At 41.2% G+C, this 18,194-nt stretch overlaps 1 protein-coding gene across 3 annotated transcripts in view; it reads right to left on the bottom strand.

Moving 5' to 3' along the window:
- Positions 1 to 206: 206 nt before the first annotated feature.
- Positions 207 to 18,194, bottom strand: part of LOC117215072 (cadherin-89D) — a 37,681-nt gene continuing 19,693 nt past the window's right edge. For 2 of the 3 annotated variants that reach the window (XM_033461496.1, XM_033461506.1), the window contains 19 exons: positions 17,562 to 17,764; positions 17,272 to 17,400; positions 14,495 to 15,458; positions 13,782 to 13,940; positions 12,977 to 13,154; positions 11,922 to 12,183; positions 10,290 to 10,593; positions 8,416 to 9,793; positions 7,882 to 8,221; positions 7,152 to 7,364; positions 6,869 to 6,957; positions 6,305 to 6,388; positions 6,154 to 6,222; positions 5,692 to 5,895; positions 4,944 to 5,147; positions 3,573 to 3,627; positions 3,267 to 3,487; positions 1,747 to 2,111; positions 207 to 1,398 (listed from right to left, as the gene is read on the bottom strand). In XM_033461496.1, coding sequence (XP_033317387.1) covers positions 1,367 to 1,398; positions 1,747 to 2,111; positions 3,267 to 3,487; positions 3,573 to 3,627; positions 4,944 to 5,147; positions 5,692 to 5,895; positions 6,154 to 6,222; positions 6,305 to 6,388; positions 6,869 to 6,957; positions 7,152 to 7,364; positions 7,882 to 8,221; positions 8,416 to 9,793; positions 10,290 to 10,593; positions 11,922 to 12,183; positions 12,977 to 13,154; positions 13,782 to 13,940; positions 14,495 to 15,458; positions 17,272 to 17,400; positions 17,562 to 17,764 — 5,453 coding nt within the window. In that variant the 3' untranslated portion in view covers positions 207 to 1,366. The remainder of the gene's footprint in view (positions 1,399 to 1,746; positions 2,112 to 3,266; positions 3,488 to 3,572; positions 3,628 to 4,943; positions 5,148 to 5,691; positions 5,896 to 6,153; positions 6,223 to 6,304; positions 6,389 to 6,868; positions 6,958 to 7,151; positions 7,365 to 7,881; positions 8,222 to 8,415; positions 9,794 to 10,289; positions 10,594 to 11,921; positions 12,184 to 12,976; positions 13,155 to 13,781; positions 13,941 to 14,494; positions 15,459 to 17,271; positions 17,401 to 17,561; positions 17,765 to 18,194) is intronic. The other variant, XM_033461514.1, reaches the window with a different exon arrangement.

Raw genomic sequence — 18,194 nt, 5'->3', positions numbered from 1 at the left:
GAAGAAAACGAAACGTCTTCTTCTCGATCAATGATAAACAGTAGACAAATGATAACTGTAAAAAGCAGGTTTCTCTCGCAACACGAGAGGCTATCGATTCTATATAAAATCCGTATTTCCGATCGGATAATCGGCCAAAGTAAAAAAACTATAATTTGTGGCGGAAAACATTTCCGACGAAAGAAGATCGAAGTTCGAACATGTAATTTAATGTAATTGCCTTTATTAACGATTTATAACAGAGTTATTTTCCCTAACTTGGGCCGCGATATAAATTATACATTATTATTACATACATACATATGTTACATCTTCTTACAATCACGTTAAATATGGGGAACGCACTTGATGATAGTAACTAACGGACGTTGGAAAGTTCGCGTATTCACAAGGCACAGCTACGTCAAAATGAGAAGCTGATTATTCACTTGAAAAACGGAGAAACACTATGTACATATAAGAACAATTTAATTTTTCATTGGAAATTCGGGATTTGTCAGACCTAAGGAAGATTAAAGCTAGCCATAGAAATTTAGTATAAATTTCCTATTAAACGAAATTTTTTGATTATCTAATAATATTTATATCGAAAATCTGTTTTTCTCATTTTGCTTACGAATCTATATGTACAAAATAGAAACTTTCTTTATATACATAACTAATAATAATTTTTTAAATCACCACACTTTCTTCGACTGAAATATTTTCCATGTGTTTCTGAAATAAATATTCCGCCATAAGATGATCATGACAAAATACAATTACACACACAATCTCTTTCTAACAAGAAAGACAACTATACAAGTTTTTGATACACGATATTCGCATTTCCAACGTAAAACATATAGCGTACTGTACATAAAAGATTTACATATAAAAAGAACACGATAAATAGCAGGAAGAACGTAGAAAAGATAGAAGCAAGAAACGATAATAACGATAATAACGATAATAAAGTAATAAAGGATCTCAAAGTACCGACAGAGCTTCTAGCGTATTTACATAAATGAACGATTTTCGAATCAACGACGAGTACTTTGGTAACGAGATGACACAATTTCACGCGCAAGAGAAAAGTAGCTCGCTAATTGGAAATGCTTTTTTCCTATCTAGGCGTTTCGTTAATTGGTAACTTCTTGAAGATACAACTCTTCTCAGTCGTACGAAATCCCTGTTCCGAAATAACTGCAACGCGGTAGTGACAGTTAAAGGGAATTAATCTTATTGCTCGTTAAACCGGAGACACCTAACAAAACCGTGGACCAGTCACGAACAACGGTATGGACAGTAAGAAAAACTCATGGCCAGGAAGGCTACAATCTTGCTCCTCGTTGAAAGTCCTCCCTTCGTAAAGTCTCGTTTGTCGTTAATACAACATGTGGGTAGATCTTGACAGGCCTGTGAATAAACGTGACGAATTTTTAAATTTTATTTTATCCTCTTTTATCGTATAGAATCGCTAATTACGAGATAGCCTATGTAATGTATTATTATTATTATGTAATTATGTATGTAATATATTATAATGTATTATGTAAACTCGTTTCGAAATAGTAAAACTTAATTCCCTTCTACGTTTCTCAGAAATCCGTCACTTAGGGAAAAAACGCTAACGACTGTTTTATAATCGCTGTTAAAATATATAATGTTACTAATAGTCTATAATAATAATAATTTTTAAATTACCACTTTCCAAAATTTCAAAAGACGAGATAGGTCTGTTGAAGGCCATCGAAAGGAACTTACCACCGTGAAGGGTGGACGTATTTTGCAAAGAGCTAGACAGCGAGATCTCGGTTCCGGGATGTTCGTGTATCACCGTCTCGGTGATATTGTTTTCCGCCTCGGAATGTGCACGCCGATGTTCGCGAGTCATCCCGTCGTTCTTTCGCCTCTTCTCCGTTCCGACGCAGCAACGCTGCTCCCTCTGCAACGTCATCTCCTGCGAGTAAACGGATTCCCCGTTCGAGAACGAGTTGAACCGTTGCCGTCTCTTCGAGGTGGCTTGATTACCACGTCTTCCAATCACGTTCGAGATCTCGTGATTACTACGGGACATGTCGTTGCCCCTTTCGCGACGCTGCAGAGATTTCAGAGAGTCCTCGTACCCGCTGTGAAGAGGAAACATCCGGGAATGCAAGTGGAAAAAATTAATTAAAGTACCGATGTTGCGTTTCTTTGTTTCTTTAAGCGTTCAGATCACAAATGAACCGATCATAGCCATCGAGAGTTAAAATATACGTTGTTATTTTCTTCCTTCGCGTTTTATTAACCGATCAAGCATGAAATTGAAACCACCACGAAAAAATAATAGAAAGCTGATCTTGCGATACTTATTATGTATTAATACTTACAACGTATTATTGAATTTATCCGTAGAAGATGAAATGGTGTGTGTGGGTGTATGTTTGATGGGATGTTAGAATTTATATGAACAGGGTTTTAGAAGCGAGAATCGTGGGATCGACAAGGATCGCTGCATCAGGTTAACCGTTTCGTTCCTAGTTGGCTTTAAGAAGTTTTATAAAGCTGAATAGATTTGATAGATAAATAATAGACAGAACATAAGAGAAACGATCCTAAACGCTGTTAGAATTATTAGAACTACGATATTAATATTTGCATATGTTACACGCATGGAATTAACTATTATATTTAACAGAAGCTTCGCAAGATTACAAGCGTAAGGAGAAAATTATAAGTGTAAAGGGATTTGAATTTCTTCTTTTCTAATAGCAGGATAAAAGTTTGAAAAATCAGTTTTAGAATATTAGGATGATCGATGAAATTAGTAAGATACATTGAGCGATGAAATTATTTACATTCGCCTAAGCAAATATACGATGTGAATCACCTAAACCTAAATAAATAACGAATACAAAATGCCTGTTAAAATCCTTTTTAGTCATTTTAATTTAGATCTGTTCGCGTAACAACAGTTTCGAACTAGAAATATCGTGCAACTTTTACAAATTTTAACCATTTGCTTGCACGTCCTTTTAGTCGCAAGAACTTCGCAAAAACCCAAAAGAACAGATTTCACGGATAAAAGATTTGCCTGTAGCTCGACGCTCCTACTACACCACGAAATCGAAAGGAACAGTAAACAGCCCTCTCGTCTCATCGAAAATTTTGCGCAGCAGCCCACCTCCGGTGATCATTTATTTCACCTCGATAAGAATAGCGACCAAACGGTTGAATCGATCCGTTCGAAACCTCTTTTCGATTTAGATAGCACAAATAGCCCCGTAAGTAATTCGACTTACTTGCTGCTCTCGCCGCTGGAGGGGCTCGACGAGTGACTGCAGTGGCAGGAGGCGCGCGCCACGATCCCAGAATCCTGACCACTGGAATGCAAGGACGTCGCGGATGCCTCGAGTCCTTTCGGGGTCCCTGTCGTCCTTCCGGCGTGCTTACTACAACCGCCCATCCTGCAACCACCCCCTTGCCTCTCTAGCATCGACATCGCGAAACATATGGGAATTCCCTGATACAGTATTCCCTATATTCGCTGACCAACCTTGCCGACCAGCTTTTCAGGCTGGAATTTCGTTTTCATAATAAATGCATACCTTTCTGTCGCGGCTTTGTTCGATTCCACGGCGAGCCGTGTGTTGTTCGCGTTCACTGAAATTTCAGGCCACGTTCAAATGGATGCGAGGTTAAGGATCGAACCTGTGGTTGTCGCTACTTGATTGAAAACGGCGTTGCGAGGAAATCGCTGATTGGTTTTGGTGTTTAATTTGGGATCATGGTTCTTCTGATTGGATCGTTTGTTAGTTGCGAACGATAGGACAGGTATCGGGTTAGTTGGTAAGGTTTGAAAGATAATTGCGAGTACTGGGGATAGCGTGTCGTGATCGAAACGTGTTGCGGTATTTGTTTGTGCTTGTTGAATTTTGATCCTGTCGCGTAGAAAGGATTTTGTTAGTTAGATTTTATAGAAAGATTTTAATATCTTGATACGCGTAGCAAATGGAACTTTTTGATTTTTTCCTTTTTTCCTTCTTTTTTCGTTTCGTTTTATACGATAGTTGCGTAAAGATGGAATTGAAATTACTTCGGAAACTTATCTTTTGCTCTCTGCGTTTTATAAAAACTACTTATACGTTTAATGCACTGTCGCGCAAGTTTCACACCTTTATAAAACATGCTTCAAGGAATTTGATCGGTAAATACGGCAGGCAGCACTGTATGATACTTTAATTGCATATTTAAATCGCTTGAGCGCCACGTTTATAGTTTAAAATGAAATATACGTTGAAAGCTAATATTATTTTCTTTTCAATAATTTAGTAACTAATATAGCAACTATAGCATCCTTTATTGCGCGGTATCGATCCATACGGACATATGTTTATAGCACGCTTGTAGTTAACCGAGCGATCAGAAGCGGTCTGGCCATAAACGGGCTATACTACATGCTACGACTACTGTCGCATAAAGTCAATACTACGCTTATTTTTTTACGCCTTCTGCACCAAATTTCACATTTATTCGTGTCAACGATTCTTTCGTTGTACCCTTTTCCATCCAGATTCAATTTAAAAAATCAAAAGAATCTACACTTAATGTTTCTGTAATCTTCGATACGACGTAGAATATGGTCGATGATTTTGCATTCCTCACAGTATTCCAAACCTCTGTTTAAAAAGTATCTTGTTGCTATTTTTTCTACCTGTCCCCCCCGATTCATTTCTTCAATTCGATACAACGTAACGAGGATGCACTAACATAAATTGAGAGTAAAAAGCTCTCAGGCGTGAAATACGAGGCAGCATGGCGTATCCAGCTTCGACGAAGAATCGCAAGGTCTGGACGAGTCGTCCAGAAACGCGACGCGATTCTGCTCAGCCGCGCTCAAACGATTTAATACGGTTGGCGATAAAGTATCGCGGAGTCCCTCGCGACGAGAAACGGTTTACGTCGATTAATAGACTTACGCGTGGAAGCGGGCACAATTGGCTCCGTGCTCACAGATGCTCTGTCGCCTCGGCATGTCAGTGCAGAACGGTTCAGGGTCGTAATGAAGGCCATCGACGAAGGTCGGGAACAAAGGCGGCTTCTGTAGCGTGGCGGCCGGATCTGCCAAAGCGAATCCAATCGGACTGGTGGTCGAGAACATCGCTTTCTCCCGACGTCTGCGACTAACCAATGAATTTCGGATAACTACGTTTCCAGGATTGACTGCTACTCGATTGCCCGGTATTCGGGTAGCGGATGTAGCAAGTTAAGATCGATAAACATGTTTTTCTAGGAAATTCGGTGTGACAATTAACGATAAAACTATCAAATTTATAAAAATGACGCGTTTCAGACCTTTTGTTTTAGTAGTCGTCAAACGTATACACAGATACTTCTGGCAAGACTGATATAGATTTGTAAAATGGATCCGTTTAAAAAATGAGTAATATTTCTCTTAAATTTGAATTCTCTACTCTAGCTTGCCCTGACGGTAATAAATAATATATCGTTTCACGTTAAAAGTATCGAAACGTTATCGCACGCGTGTCAATAATTCACCACCCCTGTCTCTTTTGCATACAGTTCCCATTTCTGTTCTGTGTATCGCTGTGCTAAATCACGTTTTAAAACTAAAATCGCTGGTCTTTAATGAAAACAATTCCTCGATGCTATTTTTACGAAATATACTTTAACGCCTAAACCGGAGTTAAATTTTGTACGCCGTACCGTTTATTTCTGCGAACGCATGTAACGCAGAGTGCAGTAACAAGGGCACCGACAAAGACGACACAGCCAAGCACTACCGCACCCACTTCCAAGGTAGATAGAAGGTAACGATGATTACCCCGACGCGGAGAGCTTCCGGCAATGTCCAGGACGCCGTACTCGTCCAACTCGCGCTTGATCTCCGTTTTCTTCGTGTTAAACACGCTGAAAGAACATGTTCGTGCGCGGCATGTAATTAATTAACAACAAAATCATCGCTTGACAGTTTCCTTGGGAATTGTGCTCTTGCGCACATCTCACGTATTTCCATTATTCGTTTACGAATCTATATACTTCTTTAGATATCTTTACGTTATCATGGTAGCAAAACACGATGTAATTTTGTTTCGTAATTATCTTTGTTACCATGATTTTGGTTTTATCAATGGTAAAACGATTCGTTAAAATTTAAGGTTTACTTACTCGTGCAGTGTATCCATATCTATCATGACATTTAAATGAGGATCGATCGCATAAAGGTAAACATCGGTGCTACAAATAAAAAATATAGATTAATACATAGAGCGAAGTTTCACGTTTAATTTTAAGATTGAATAATGTTCGAATCGCTTACGACGTAGCATCGATCAGATTCCTTTCGATGTGTGGCTCTAGCTTCCTCACTCGAACGTCCAAACCAGTCACATTTTGTAGTATTCTAAATTAAATTAAAGATAGCCTAACGTTGTATCGGTATCGAAGAAACATACTTTGTATGAAAAATTTACAAATATAATCGGTGTAACACTCGCTTAAATTCCAATACAATCGTCTCGTTTAAATTTTAGCGATCTACCGAAACTAACTTCTCGCTATTCAATTTCTTGAGCGTAACGTAAATTCATCGACAAAGACGGTAACATACAACATCTTTCCTACTTGCTCTCCTTAAATCTGTTCCTTTTCTCCGAGTTTCTTTATCAAATTCCTGGAATACGATTACTGCGTGTTTCATGATCAATTACAATCGGTATCCTGATTTATTAGAATTTAAGCAAGCGTTACTGCAGCAGTGGCCATTCCTCCTACTCTTCTCGGGACACCCTCGTTTTCGGGAACACGATAAATCACAAGAAAATCGTTATTCGATAACAAACGCTTCAACTTTTTTACAGTAAATACATGTATAAATACTCACGAGGTGATGTTCTCCAATTGCGGCTCGATATCAATGGGTCTCCGACCAACAACCATCACGACTTGTTTTTGATCATCCAACACGTACACCTTGGAACAAACCATACGGTTAGATAACGCGACAGGAGACAGACGAGTTTTGAACAATTCGAGACAGGGAAACCCCGTCTTCTTCACGGGGAAATTAACTTTTGCTGTACCTCGAATTTCAACGACGGATAATTAAGAGAGTCGGATGGAACGCAATGCCAAAGCACAAGAGAGAGAGAAAGAGCAAGACTTACAAAGACATTGGCGATACTGCTGCGACCATTTTCGGCGCCCCTTCTGTCGGTGGCCTTCACGTCGAAGCCGAAAACGCGTCCAGTGTCACGGCCAAAGCTCGCCACGGATCGTACTTGACCGCTCAGTGGGTCAATGGCAAATCGTGGCGCGTCCTCCCGTCCGAGAATTTGATACCGGATCTCGGCGTTTGCTCCCTCGTCCGGGTCTTCTGCCTGGCCGAGTGATTAATCGGTTTATTCGACTTTTCTTATGCATCTGTTATTCGAATGTTCCTGATGGCGTGAGAGCTTACGGAGGGAGGAATAGAAGGACACTGTCGTTCCGAAAATGATATTATTTTGTAAAGCATCGCAAAAAGGATCGGACATATGTAGTCGAATTAATTTGGAACATCAGAATGTCGTCGATCGTTGGAAAAAAGATGTATATCGACATTGTCAAATGCACTATCTAAATTCGGGAACTTTCTTATCACCGAGACCCTCTTCTGTGTTCAATGCCTTACAAAATGATCTTTCAAAAGAAGCATAAATAAGAAGAGAAAAATTAACGAAACGACCGGAGAACAAAAGAAAGCGTGATACGCTAAAGGACAAGAAAGCGGCGTCTTCCGCGACGTGTATGAAAAGCAAAGTAGAGAGAGAGAGAGAGAAGCGAAATGAAGTCAAAAGCGACGGAGGCTCACAGCGGAACCACACACAATGGGACACAACACGCGTGTAGACGTACCTCCACTTTGACAACCTCATACCCATAATGGGCAGTGGTAGGTATCGCGGCGAGGATGGGTCGACCCTTTGATTTGAATCTGGGCGCATTGTCGTTAACATCCTTCACCCTGACAACGACCCTGGCCTCGTTAGGTGCTAGACCATTCAGTCTTTCGCCAACAACCGGGTAAATCATCACGGACATCCCGCGACCTATCTTCACCCTGTCGACCCTGACCTTCGCCTCGTATCGATCGTTCACCTCTCTGTCCACGTCTGTCATCAGGTACAACGAGCCGTTCTTTGGGTCGATCGAGAAGTGTTCTCGCGCCTTCGTGTCATCTGCGACGATGCTGTATCTGTTGGAAATTTTAATAATCGGCTGTAATGGAATACTACGTGGTCGAATCGCTCGAGCTAGCACGTGATTTTGAAGCTTTAGGGTAGATAGGGGTCTGTTCCTTACAGCCTTCTCGCTGGAAGGTAGCCTTGCATTATTCACTTCGCGAGTACCTGACGCTTAAAAATACGCTGTTGTGTTCTACTAGCATACCTTATATGTTCGCTTTGCTGACCATCGGCTAGATCCAATTGTGCGACCAAAATCGGCACCGGAACGTTCTCCTCGATTTCTACTTCGTAATACCGATGTCTAAAAGAGGGTGTTTTCTGCACCTCGTTCTCCGCATCTTCCTCGTCGTCGTCCACATTCAACACGGTAACAATCACGACTGCGGTGGATGTCAGACTGACCGGAGACCCTAAATCACTAGCAGTGACCAGTAATCTATGACTCTTCCTAGTCTCGTAATCCAGATTAGCAATCGTCGTGATGACACCTTCTTTACTATCGATAGCAAAATACTGCTTCTCAGGCTGTCCTTGATGACTCAAGTCGAAGAGGATCAACCCATTTCCATTTCCAGCAAAATCCGAATCATTAGCGTATACCTTGATCACTTGACTGCCAATAGGACTGTTTTCAAAGATCGATGCGTGGTAGACCGGTACGAGATCTCCATTTTCATTCTTCTCGATTTCGTGATAATTGTAGAACATAGGTGGATTGTCATTGACATCCAATACGTTCACTTCTACCTCCACGGTAGAACTTAATCTTGGAGAGCCATTATCACGAGCCATGACCACGAAACGATGAGTAGCTGCAGTCTCCCTGTCCAAAACTCCAGTGACTCTAATTATTCCTTCGTAAGGAGCAACGTTAAAGATCCTAGACACGTTCGCAGGATCCTCCAGGTTCTCATTACCGGAGACAGCTTCGTAACTGACGTTTGCATTGACTCCAAAATCTGCATCAATGGCTCGAACAGCGCCCAAATTGTAGCCAGTGTAACTTCCTTCTGGCACGTCAAAAGTATACCAAGACTTGTCAAAGATCGGCGCATGATCGTTCACGTCTACCACGTGGATCCTTATGGTGATATTGTCAGATAGTTGTCCAGAATCTTTCGCTAGGACGAACAAACGAATGCTCTTCTCAGCTGGAAGTCCTCTGGCCACTGATATTTCAGCCGACCTTAGATCCAAATGAAAGTATCTACGGTTGGTGGTGTCGAATCGTCGTGACTTTACGTCGTCTCCGGAAGTCGTCTCGTTCCCCAGGCTGTACGTTATCGCGGCGTTTGTTCCCTCGTCCTTGTCCTCCGCGAGCAGGCGTATTATCGGCGCGCCGATGGTCGCATTCTCTGGCACGAGAAGAAGAGGCGAACGACGGCTGTTCGGTGGCTGACTTCCGGCACCGGGCTCGCTCGTATCAAGCACGTCGTTCCCCTCGAACGATGCCTCGGTATCGGGTTCGCTCGACACGCGAACACCTTGATCGGGGAGCACGATCATTCGGATAAAACTCGGAGGATTGTCGTTCACGTCGGTTACTATTATCTTCAGCCGCGCTTCGGATGTTAAACCGCCTGCAAAAATCAAATGAATAGGCAGGAAGAATGGAATATTATTCTCACGATCTTTTTTGAATGTTCGATAAGTATTATTTTTGCATGAAAGTTTCAGAGAAATTCGCTATTCTTTTCGTTTGTTAAATACGTAGTCTCGATAAAGTTTGAAAAATGTTTGTAAGTGAAAGTTCTTTTACTTTTTGCGAATTTTGACGACCGACGATACTGACGTCTTCGATTATGCGAAGATTGTAGGATCGAATGTAAATTTCTGTGGAACACGGTTTGCCAATTTTAGTCTAAAACTTTAACTAAATACCATACACGTTCCTAAAAGGAGTTTCTAAGATTATTATTAGATTTCTACGATTTACAATCTTAAAAGCTATAACGTTCGAGTAGCGCAAGAATTTCCTTCTACGTTAAAAACATATTTAGAATTCTCGTTTGTATCTCTTTGAATTTTCCTAAGCTCTAAGTTCTGCGTTCGCTATTAGCAGAAAAGAAAACTTACCACTGTCTTTAGCAACGATCGTGAAACTATAGTTTGCTTTCACTTCCCTGTCTAGCGTGCGGTCATCGATTCCTTCGAAGTACACTAAACCCGTAGTTGGATGGATTCTAAACAGTTCGCTTCCCTCGCCGTGAAGGCTAAAGACAAAGTTCCGATTGACGCCTTCGTCTTTGTCAGTAGCCGCGATAGGTATCGATAAGTTCACTTTTGTTCCGGCTGGACTGTTCTCCAGAATTCGACCCTCGTACAGTGGCATTGTGAATTCTGGCGCATGATCGTTCTCGTCGAGGACGATCACGCTGACCTGCAGTAAAATTCGCTATGTTAAACATTTCCATATAACAAATTTCTTCAAAAGATATTCTTCTTCTTACATTTTTCAAAGAATTATAAAGTTCCACGAATTCGCACAAAGTTCGCTTGTAAAAGTCACAAAGAGATTAATAACACGTTGTTAATAGCCTTGCTACTACCTTACTTGCGAATATTAAATAATCTAAGAATACGATTGAATCGATTTATCAAGATTAATCGGAAACTGCAAATAATTCTGTCTCAGCCGTATTTGATATTTCCTACGATTTCACATCAGCGAAATTAGAAACTCCGCATTTACGGAATTCTTGTTGAAAATGTACAAACCGTAATTTATATGTTCGACAAACAGGCGTTATAAACGTTATCCTTGGAAGCGATTTTAATTTATGTGTCAGAAACACGGGACAATAGCGAAGCAAGTAGTACTTTGAATTTAAATACTCGTACAGCATGCGTCGCGCTAACTGAATAAATGTTAATATTCGTACTAAACATAAAAGAGGTCGCGCAAATAAGTGCTTAAATTTTATTTGTCTCCCGTTGCGTTAAATATTTGGAAGGTCCTCGATGGTGTATGAAACGAAACACCAAATATATCTGCAACAAAATGATCCTTGGACCAAGCGCATAAACGCGACCTTCGTTCGAATTTTTAAATTAAAAATTGTTGAACATCATCTCCACGTCCTTGGAACTTCTATTAACTTTCACGAGCGAATATTCCAAAAGTTGAATCCGCAAACATATTACGGTTCGAGGGTGACATTCTGAGCACCTGCCGGAGAGTAGACGAGAATCGATTTTATAGCCTCGCCAGGTATGGAACGAGGTAAAGATAAACCCCTGCAAATTCGTTTTTTCACCCTCCTAAATATCGTAATATGTATTTTACTTTTGACATTTTAAATATTTTTTGATGTTATACATTCTATGCGCTCTTCGTACGTTTCAATTTCCCATAAATGCATAAAAATCTATAATATTCTATGCTGTTTGAGACTAAACTCTATAAAAATTGCTATGTTACTATCATAACTGTAAAGAATGTCTACTTGCCAAAAATTCCTCGCTAAAACACCCAAAAAACTCGCTGACCCTATGGAAATGTTCAGCCAAACCAATCATCCTACGCAAACATTTCTAACTAAACTACCAAAGACACTTTCTTCCCTTTCACATTCTCTATCCGCAAGAAATCTCGCTAAGTGCCATTTGCCGACAACCACGCGCCACTGCCATACAATCTCACTTCTACGCCATATTAAACATCCACGGAACTTGGAACGTAAAATTAATTACTAAGAGGGAACTTACTTGGAAGACGCCGACGCCGCGTGGACTCTCTGCAATCACAGTGATGCTGTAATTCTGCCTCGTCTCGCGATCGAGACCCTTGGGCGCGTACAGGGCGCCATCCTCCGTGATCGAGATGTCGGGTACATCCTGCTGATTGACGATAAAGAACCGAGTGCCAGCAGTGGCCGCGCCGGTTCCATTCTGGGGAAGCACTTGCCCGATGTACGCACCAGCTACGTTCTCCTTCGCGTGGAACACCAAAGGAGCGGTGGTCGTTCCCCTGCAATCAACGGTCGACGACTTTTCGACAAGCAAACAGAAATCCACGGAGCCAACGACTTTTGCCCTTTTAAACTTGGAAATGGAACGAGTAAAATCGAAAGACGACACTTTTTTCGTCTATCGGTTGAAATTCGTTGATGATTTTTAAAGGGGTGCATCATCCTGATACGTATAAATGCTTGAGAATGTTGTTCTTAATAATTAGAAGAGAGAAAATTTAGATTCTTTAGGGTGATAGAGATTTTAACTCTATTTTGGAATTTTTGTGAAGGCAAATGTTGCGAAACGGCAAAGTTGGAATATCGATAGTTTGCCACTGTTCCTGGCGAGGACAGGAACGTTTAAAATGAAAAATTCTTTCGTTTCGTAGAGTAAGTCCTAGTATCTAAAACATAGCGTAGAATTTCCCAATAAATTTGAACGATTCAGTTTAAATCGTAGGACTAGCGCGAGACAGATGTCTGGTCGTGAATGCAGACAAGACTGGAGTTAAAAGCTAAATAAATCTAATTAATTTTTCTAAATCCACAGCTTTCAAGTATCGGAATTACGTTTTATATTTCTATTGAGAATCTTCGCTTCCGATACTTTACCGTACTGACTGCTCGGTTCTAAAAAACTGTCTGCCAATAAGTTACGAACAACGAATGCAAGTTTGTACGTATATCCGCTATCAACACTGCAAATCTCCGTTCCTCCTCGTTACGTGGAAACAAAACCAAATTCCAACCTACATTTCGTTCGAGGCTCGTTAAAAAGTCATCCGTATATACCAGAAGAATTTTACTTACTTCGTAAAGATGCCTCGTTCGTCGTTAGGGTCTACCACGTGGATGGACACGTTAGTAATCAACATGAGGTCTCTCTCGTCCGTGACGATCGCTTCGAAGTCGTAGGTCAATCTATCGAATCGTTCGATCTCCTCGACCACGGTGATCGTTCCCGAACGCTCCTCCACGGCAAACGGGACTAAAATTCCATGAATGTATGCGCTATGTGTTGCGTATTAGGCTGAGAGGAACAGTCCTCTTTCGTTTCGTGTTAGGCGAAGCTTATTGGATCGTTAGGCGTTAGGCGAGATCAAAGTTATCGGCTTTAACTCTTCGTAACGCGAATTTTATACCGCCTCTGGATATTCTAGAAGGAAGTTTGCAGATACTCTCGGTATATTGGAAATATTCGGGGGAAGGTATTGATTCGAGATGGGCTATTAAGTGCTGGTTGATGTCGAATGCAAAAGCGGAGAATTAATGGACACAGAGCGGTGGCTAAGTGGTTAGTAATGTATTTTTGGTTGAATCGATGTATCAATATTCCTACTGATATTTCATTATTTTTGTTGAAAGGATTATATCGTAATGGGAAGAAGATCTTTTTCGGATACGAACTGAAAAAACGTTCCATATAAATAATATCGAAATTCAATTATTTCTCGTCGTTTAATTTTAACACTTTAAAAGCCAAAAAATGTATCCGTTTAACAGAGTAAAAAGAAGGATAAGAACAAGAGTGAAAATCTAATTTTACAAATATAAAATGCGAGAGAACCATCGAATAACGCACCTGTTGATTAATTAATTTCTTCGAAATACGTACCACCCTCCTCGTAGCTGTGTAAAAGATCGTAGATCAGGTCGTTGGTCTTTACGGCGTCGTTCAAACGTATCTGACCGACGCTAGTACCGACTGCCACATTGGCACCGACCCAAAATTCATAAGGAGCCCCCACGAAGTCCGGCTCGAGCGATTCCGGCCCTAAAACGAAGAAGAAACGTGTAAGAGGACTTTGTATTTTTTGACAAATCGCGCTGAAAACGTGCAACGATCGGCGGGATGCGTGTTTGCGCTGGAAATTGGCGCCAATCGTTTCGGCCGCGATAAAAGTTTCCTGAAACCTTGGAAGCATAGCGTGGAACGGTCCGCACGAAAATATTTCGTGATTTCCTTTGTCACGCGTGGCAAAAGTATGATCGATTGTGACGTATGGGAAATATTTGTGTGACATTTGGAGAATATTCTTCTAATACGAAGCGTAGCTTTTCTACGATCGATGAAGCGCGTTTCTTGAAATATTGGTAGATTTTCGTGATTTGGATAAAAAGTAAAAGATCTAAAATAAAGTCCAAGTGTGTATACGGTTAGTTGCGAGAATCAGTTTAATTTGTTCGATTAGGAGCGTTCGTTTAAGGAAATACGTTAAAATTTTGATTAATAATTTGATTTAGCTCCTAATCTCGTTTCGATTAGTCGATACTCGCCCAGTCGATGATGCCCAAGTTTGCTACACGTTACGAACAAATAAAGCTCACCATTCGATCTGAAAACATCCACAGTAACCACAGCTAGGGAGAATCTCCTCTCGCTCGGATTCGCCGGTTGATCCGCCGCCTCGACGAAGATCGCGTGCCTTCCCTCGAGGATCGGACTCTCGGCGACCGTAATCATACCGGTGATTTCATCCACCATAAACGGTGGTGTGCGAGTCGTCGAGTTCCCCGGTTTCTGCAATCTGTATCTTACCATGCCATTGGGACCCAGGTCGTCGTCGACCGCGTACACCTGGCCAAGCACCGTGCCCACTTTATAGTCCGTTTTAGCAACCAACTCGTAGAGATTGCCAGGCACGAAGATCGGATTGTTGTCATTGGCGTCGAGCAATGTCACCTCGACGTCCACGGAAGAACCATCCATTTTCCGCGACCCGTTGCGTAAAACGACGCTAGGTTTTCTCTCGATCGCCACGACCTTCATTCGTAGATGATCGCGCTTCTCTCGATCGAGAACCGACTGGTCCTTCACCGTTAACCAACCGGATTTAGCGTCGACTGAGAACGCACCGGATGGATCTCGAAGTTCGTAATCGAACTGTCCATTCTCGTCTTGGTCCTTGTCACGCGCAATCACTTGCAACACACTGAAGCCATTCGGCAGATTCTCTACGATGCTGATATTATACAGGTCCACCTCGAATTCGGGAAGATTGTCGTTTAGGTCTAGAACTTCCACCTCGACGCGAGCACCCGCTGTCTTCAGGGGGTTGTCCACTTGGGAAGCATGAATTTGTAGAACGAAAGTGTTGGATGGTAGATTTCGTTCGGCGTCCAGATCGATCGGACGTTTGAGGTACAGGGTAGCGTTCTTTGGATCCAAGTGAAAGAAACCGCGTTCGTTGCCAGATATTATGTCATACCGCACAGACATGTTTATGTTCCTGTCGCAGTCGGTAGCTTGGATCGGTGTGGAGAAGTTGATCTGTTTGAAGATCGGGTATTCCTAGAAATATATAGACTATTGAAGAATGAAAGACTTTGCGCGTAAAACAATTATTTAGCAAATTCATCGTTTCGCAGAAAAATACCAAGACAGCCTGTATGTGACTTCGCCCATCCAAAAATTCACGTTAGAAACTCTCGGAAGTAAGCTCAATAACTTATTGTATAAACCTTCTCAGCCCGCGATTAACCTTTAGCCACTTGTCTACCAGCTTCTTCGTATACCGATCGTCGTACGTGCATCGATCATACGCATAGAGAATTATTATTAGAAACTTCCGAGAAGCTACGTAATATAGAGATGAGTTTGACCAACTAACTCGAAACGCGTCGATGTAATATATATGCATAAATCGGGAAGGAAAGTTCATATACCGATCAAACGCGCTTTCGCGAGTCTGATACTCTACGTCATCAAGCCTGAGAGTTGAAATCGCGCCGAATGAATCTCGGCAAACGACTCGCAGCAGCGCGCATTGCTCGAAAGTCGAACAAGTCGCGATAAATATCGCGGCGTACGTTGCTGCACGATCGTGTTTCCCTTCGCAACGAAATTTATACCTCAAGGTTCCCCGTGCAGAAAACTGTTAACCTCTGACATTCCCGCAATGTGGCACAGCCTAGATTGCGAGCGTCGCGTGTAACACAAACGATAAACGGGTCCATTCGTCGCGACGAACAGCGTCGTTAAACACCCGCCATATCGATAGCCAACGATATTTCTAAACAAAGGTTTTCCGAACGAATTGCCATCACAATCACATCTGTTGTACGCTGTCTGCTGGCGAAGGAATTGATTTTTAAGAGTTCGCTACAGGTTTCGGTAGGCGTGGATGCAGGTTGCGATATAATAACGCTTTCTGAGAGATTTTCTTTCAAACCGGTATTTACAATCCGCATTTCGAATAAAATCTGCTCGATTCAAGAGAGTAGTAAATACCGCTTGGAATTATTAACTTGTTATTAATCCGTACATTTTGATAAAAAGTGGAAGCGTCTTGATTTTTATGGACAGTGGTATAAACACACAGTAACGCCATTTTACGATTGCGTAACAAAATAATTCCCGTCACTGGTTAATTATGATTGGTTTTATATAGTTACACCGTGATGCTTTCTACCGCGAAATTACACACTGTTCCATACAATTACGCCATACCGGCGCAATCAGCTGATTACCGTTTTTCAATACTTTTACGAATTTTCGATTTCGTGACGCGTTAGATAACTCGCTTGGATACTGGACAAGAGTTGCTTTAAGAACGTTAGATTCTTTAGGTGAAAGAAACTGATTAACTCTTGGACGACGAAGAGATTTCACGATTTTAGATGACTATCAGTGATTGTGAGAGTGTAATAATTATACCACGCGTATTTTGCGTTCTTTGTATCGTGCAGTTACATACATTTGAAACATTTCTTATCCTATAGCAATTACTCTAATAAGTAGAATGATTTACACATGTAATTCGCAGAACATATATTAACGTCTTCCACGAATATAGAGAATCGTAGGCATATGTGTTAATTGAATATTTTGCTGTTTGAGAAATCTAATTATTATTATCGTATAATTTAAAGATTTATAACTGTCACATGACCAATGTCAATGCCTTCATACTTTCGTCGATGGTTATAATATAATATACGTCGAAATATTAGTCTCGTTACGTTTGACTACAGTCTACTTTATTCATAGAGGTTTGAAAATTTATAAGCGAATTCTTTATCTTATATGTCATTTCTTACACTTACTTCGTATTCGAATAAGAAAAACGCCCTTTGTAATAACAATAAATCCACAAAATACTTACGGGCATCGGATAGAACTCGTAAATCTTTGCTTTGTACACGTCCCTGGTGAACTTAGGATCCAGATCATCGTTGTCCAATATCGTGATTTTGACGGTCGTGTTGGTACTCCTAGCTGGCACTCCTCGATCCTGAAACAGACGGGGCAGACGAGCCGGCAATGAGACTGGTAATTATCTCAGTAATATCAACGTCGGACGACTTTCACCACGAACACAACATTCACGCGCTAACGTGTTTAGTCTATGGACGGGATATATTCGCTGCATATGATATCGCGCACCGTACTCACCGTAGCCGCGATAACCAACGTGAACTCGCGGTCACCGTTGTCGTAGTCTACCGGTTTACGGAGTATGAGAGCGGTTCTGTGGCCGGATTCTAGTGAAAATTTGCCCTGCTCGTTGCCTTTCACTATCGCGTAGTGCACGTCGCTGTTCGGCGTGTTCGGCTTGTCCCCGTCGACTGCGTGAATCCCACGAAATATCGTCACGCCTGTAATTAAACGACAGAAATTTTGTTCGTTAAAATAATCTGACGACTAAACTACCAATTTCTATGCATTCGTACGAAATTTAAAGGCGCAAAAACGCATAGAATATGGATCATACGTAAAAATACACGGAATATTCGATATTCGTTATAATATATATCGGGTGACATAAATGTCTGTTTAGCTTCCACTTCTTTGACCGTGTTCGTGAAGATATAATCCGTATAAAAATCTGCGGTCTACTGACGATGCTTCGCGAGTTTTGACAAAACACCGTGAAAGTTGTTGATTAATAACGATTTTGTAATTATGTTTTTTTCGCGTGAAACGTTTAGAAATTTGTATTAAGATTTCAGAAAAGTTTCCCATTGAAATACATTTTTTAGTTACTTCTTTTACTCGGTGAGATTTTGATATGAAAGTTTAATAACG

The sequence above is a fragment of the Bombus bifarius genome, unplaced genomic scaffold (assembly GCF_011952205.1).
Source record: "Bombus bifarius isolate JDL3187 unplaced genomic scaffold, Bbif_JDL3187 scf7180000007971, whole genome shotgun sequence".
NCBI classification, from domain to species: domain Eukaryota; kingdom Metazoa; phylum Arthropoda; class Insecta; order Hymenoptera; family Apidae; genus Bombus; species Bombus bifarius.
Note: the sequence above shows the minus strand (reverse complement) of the source record. Positions and strands in the feature narration are given on the sequence as shown.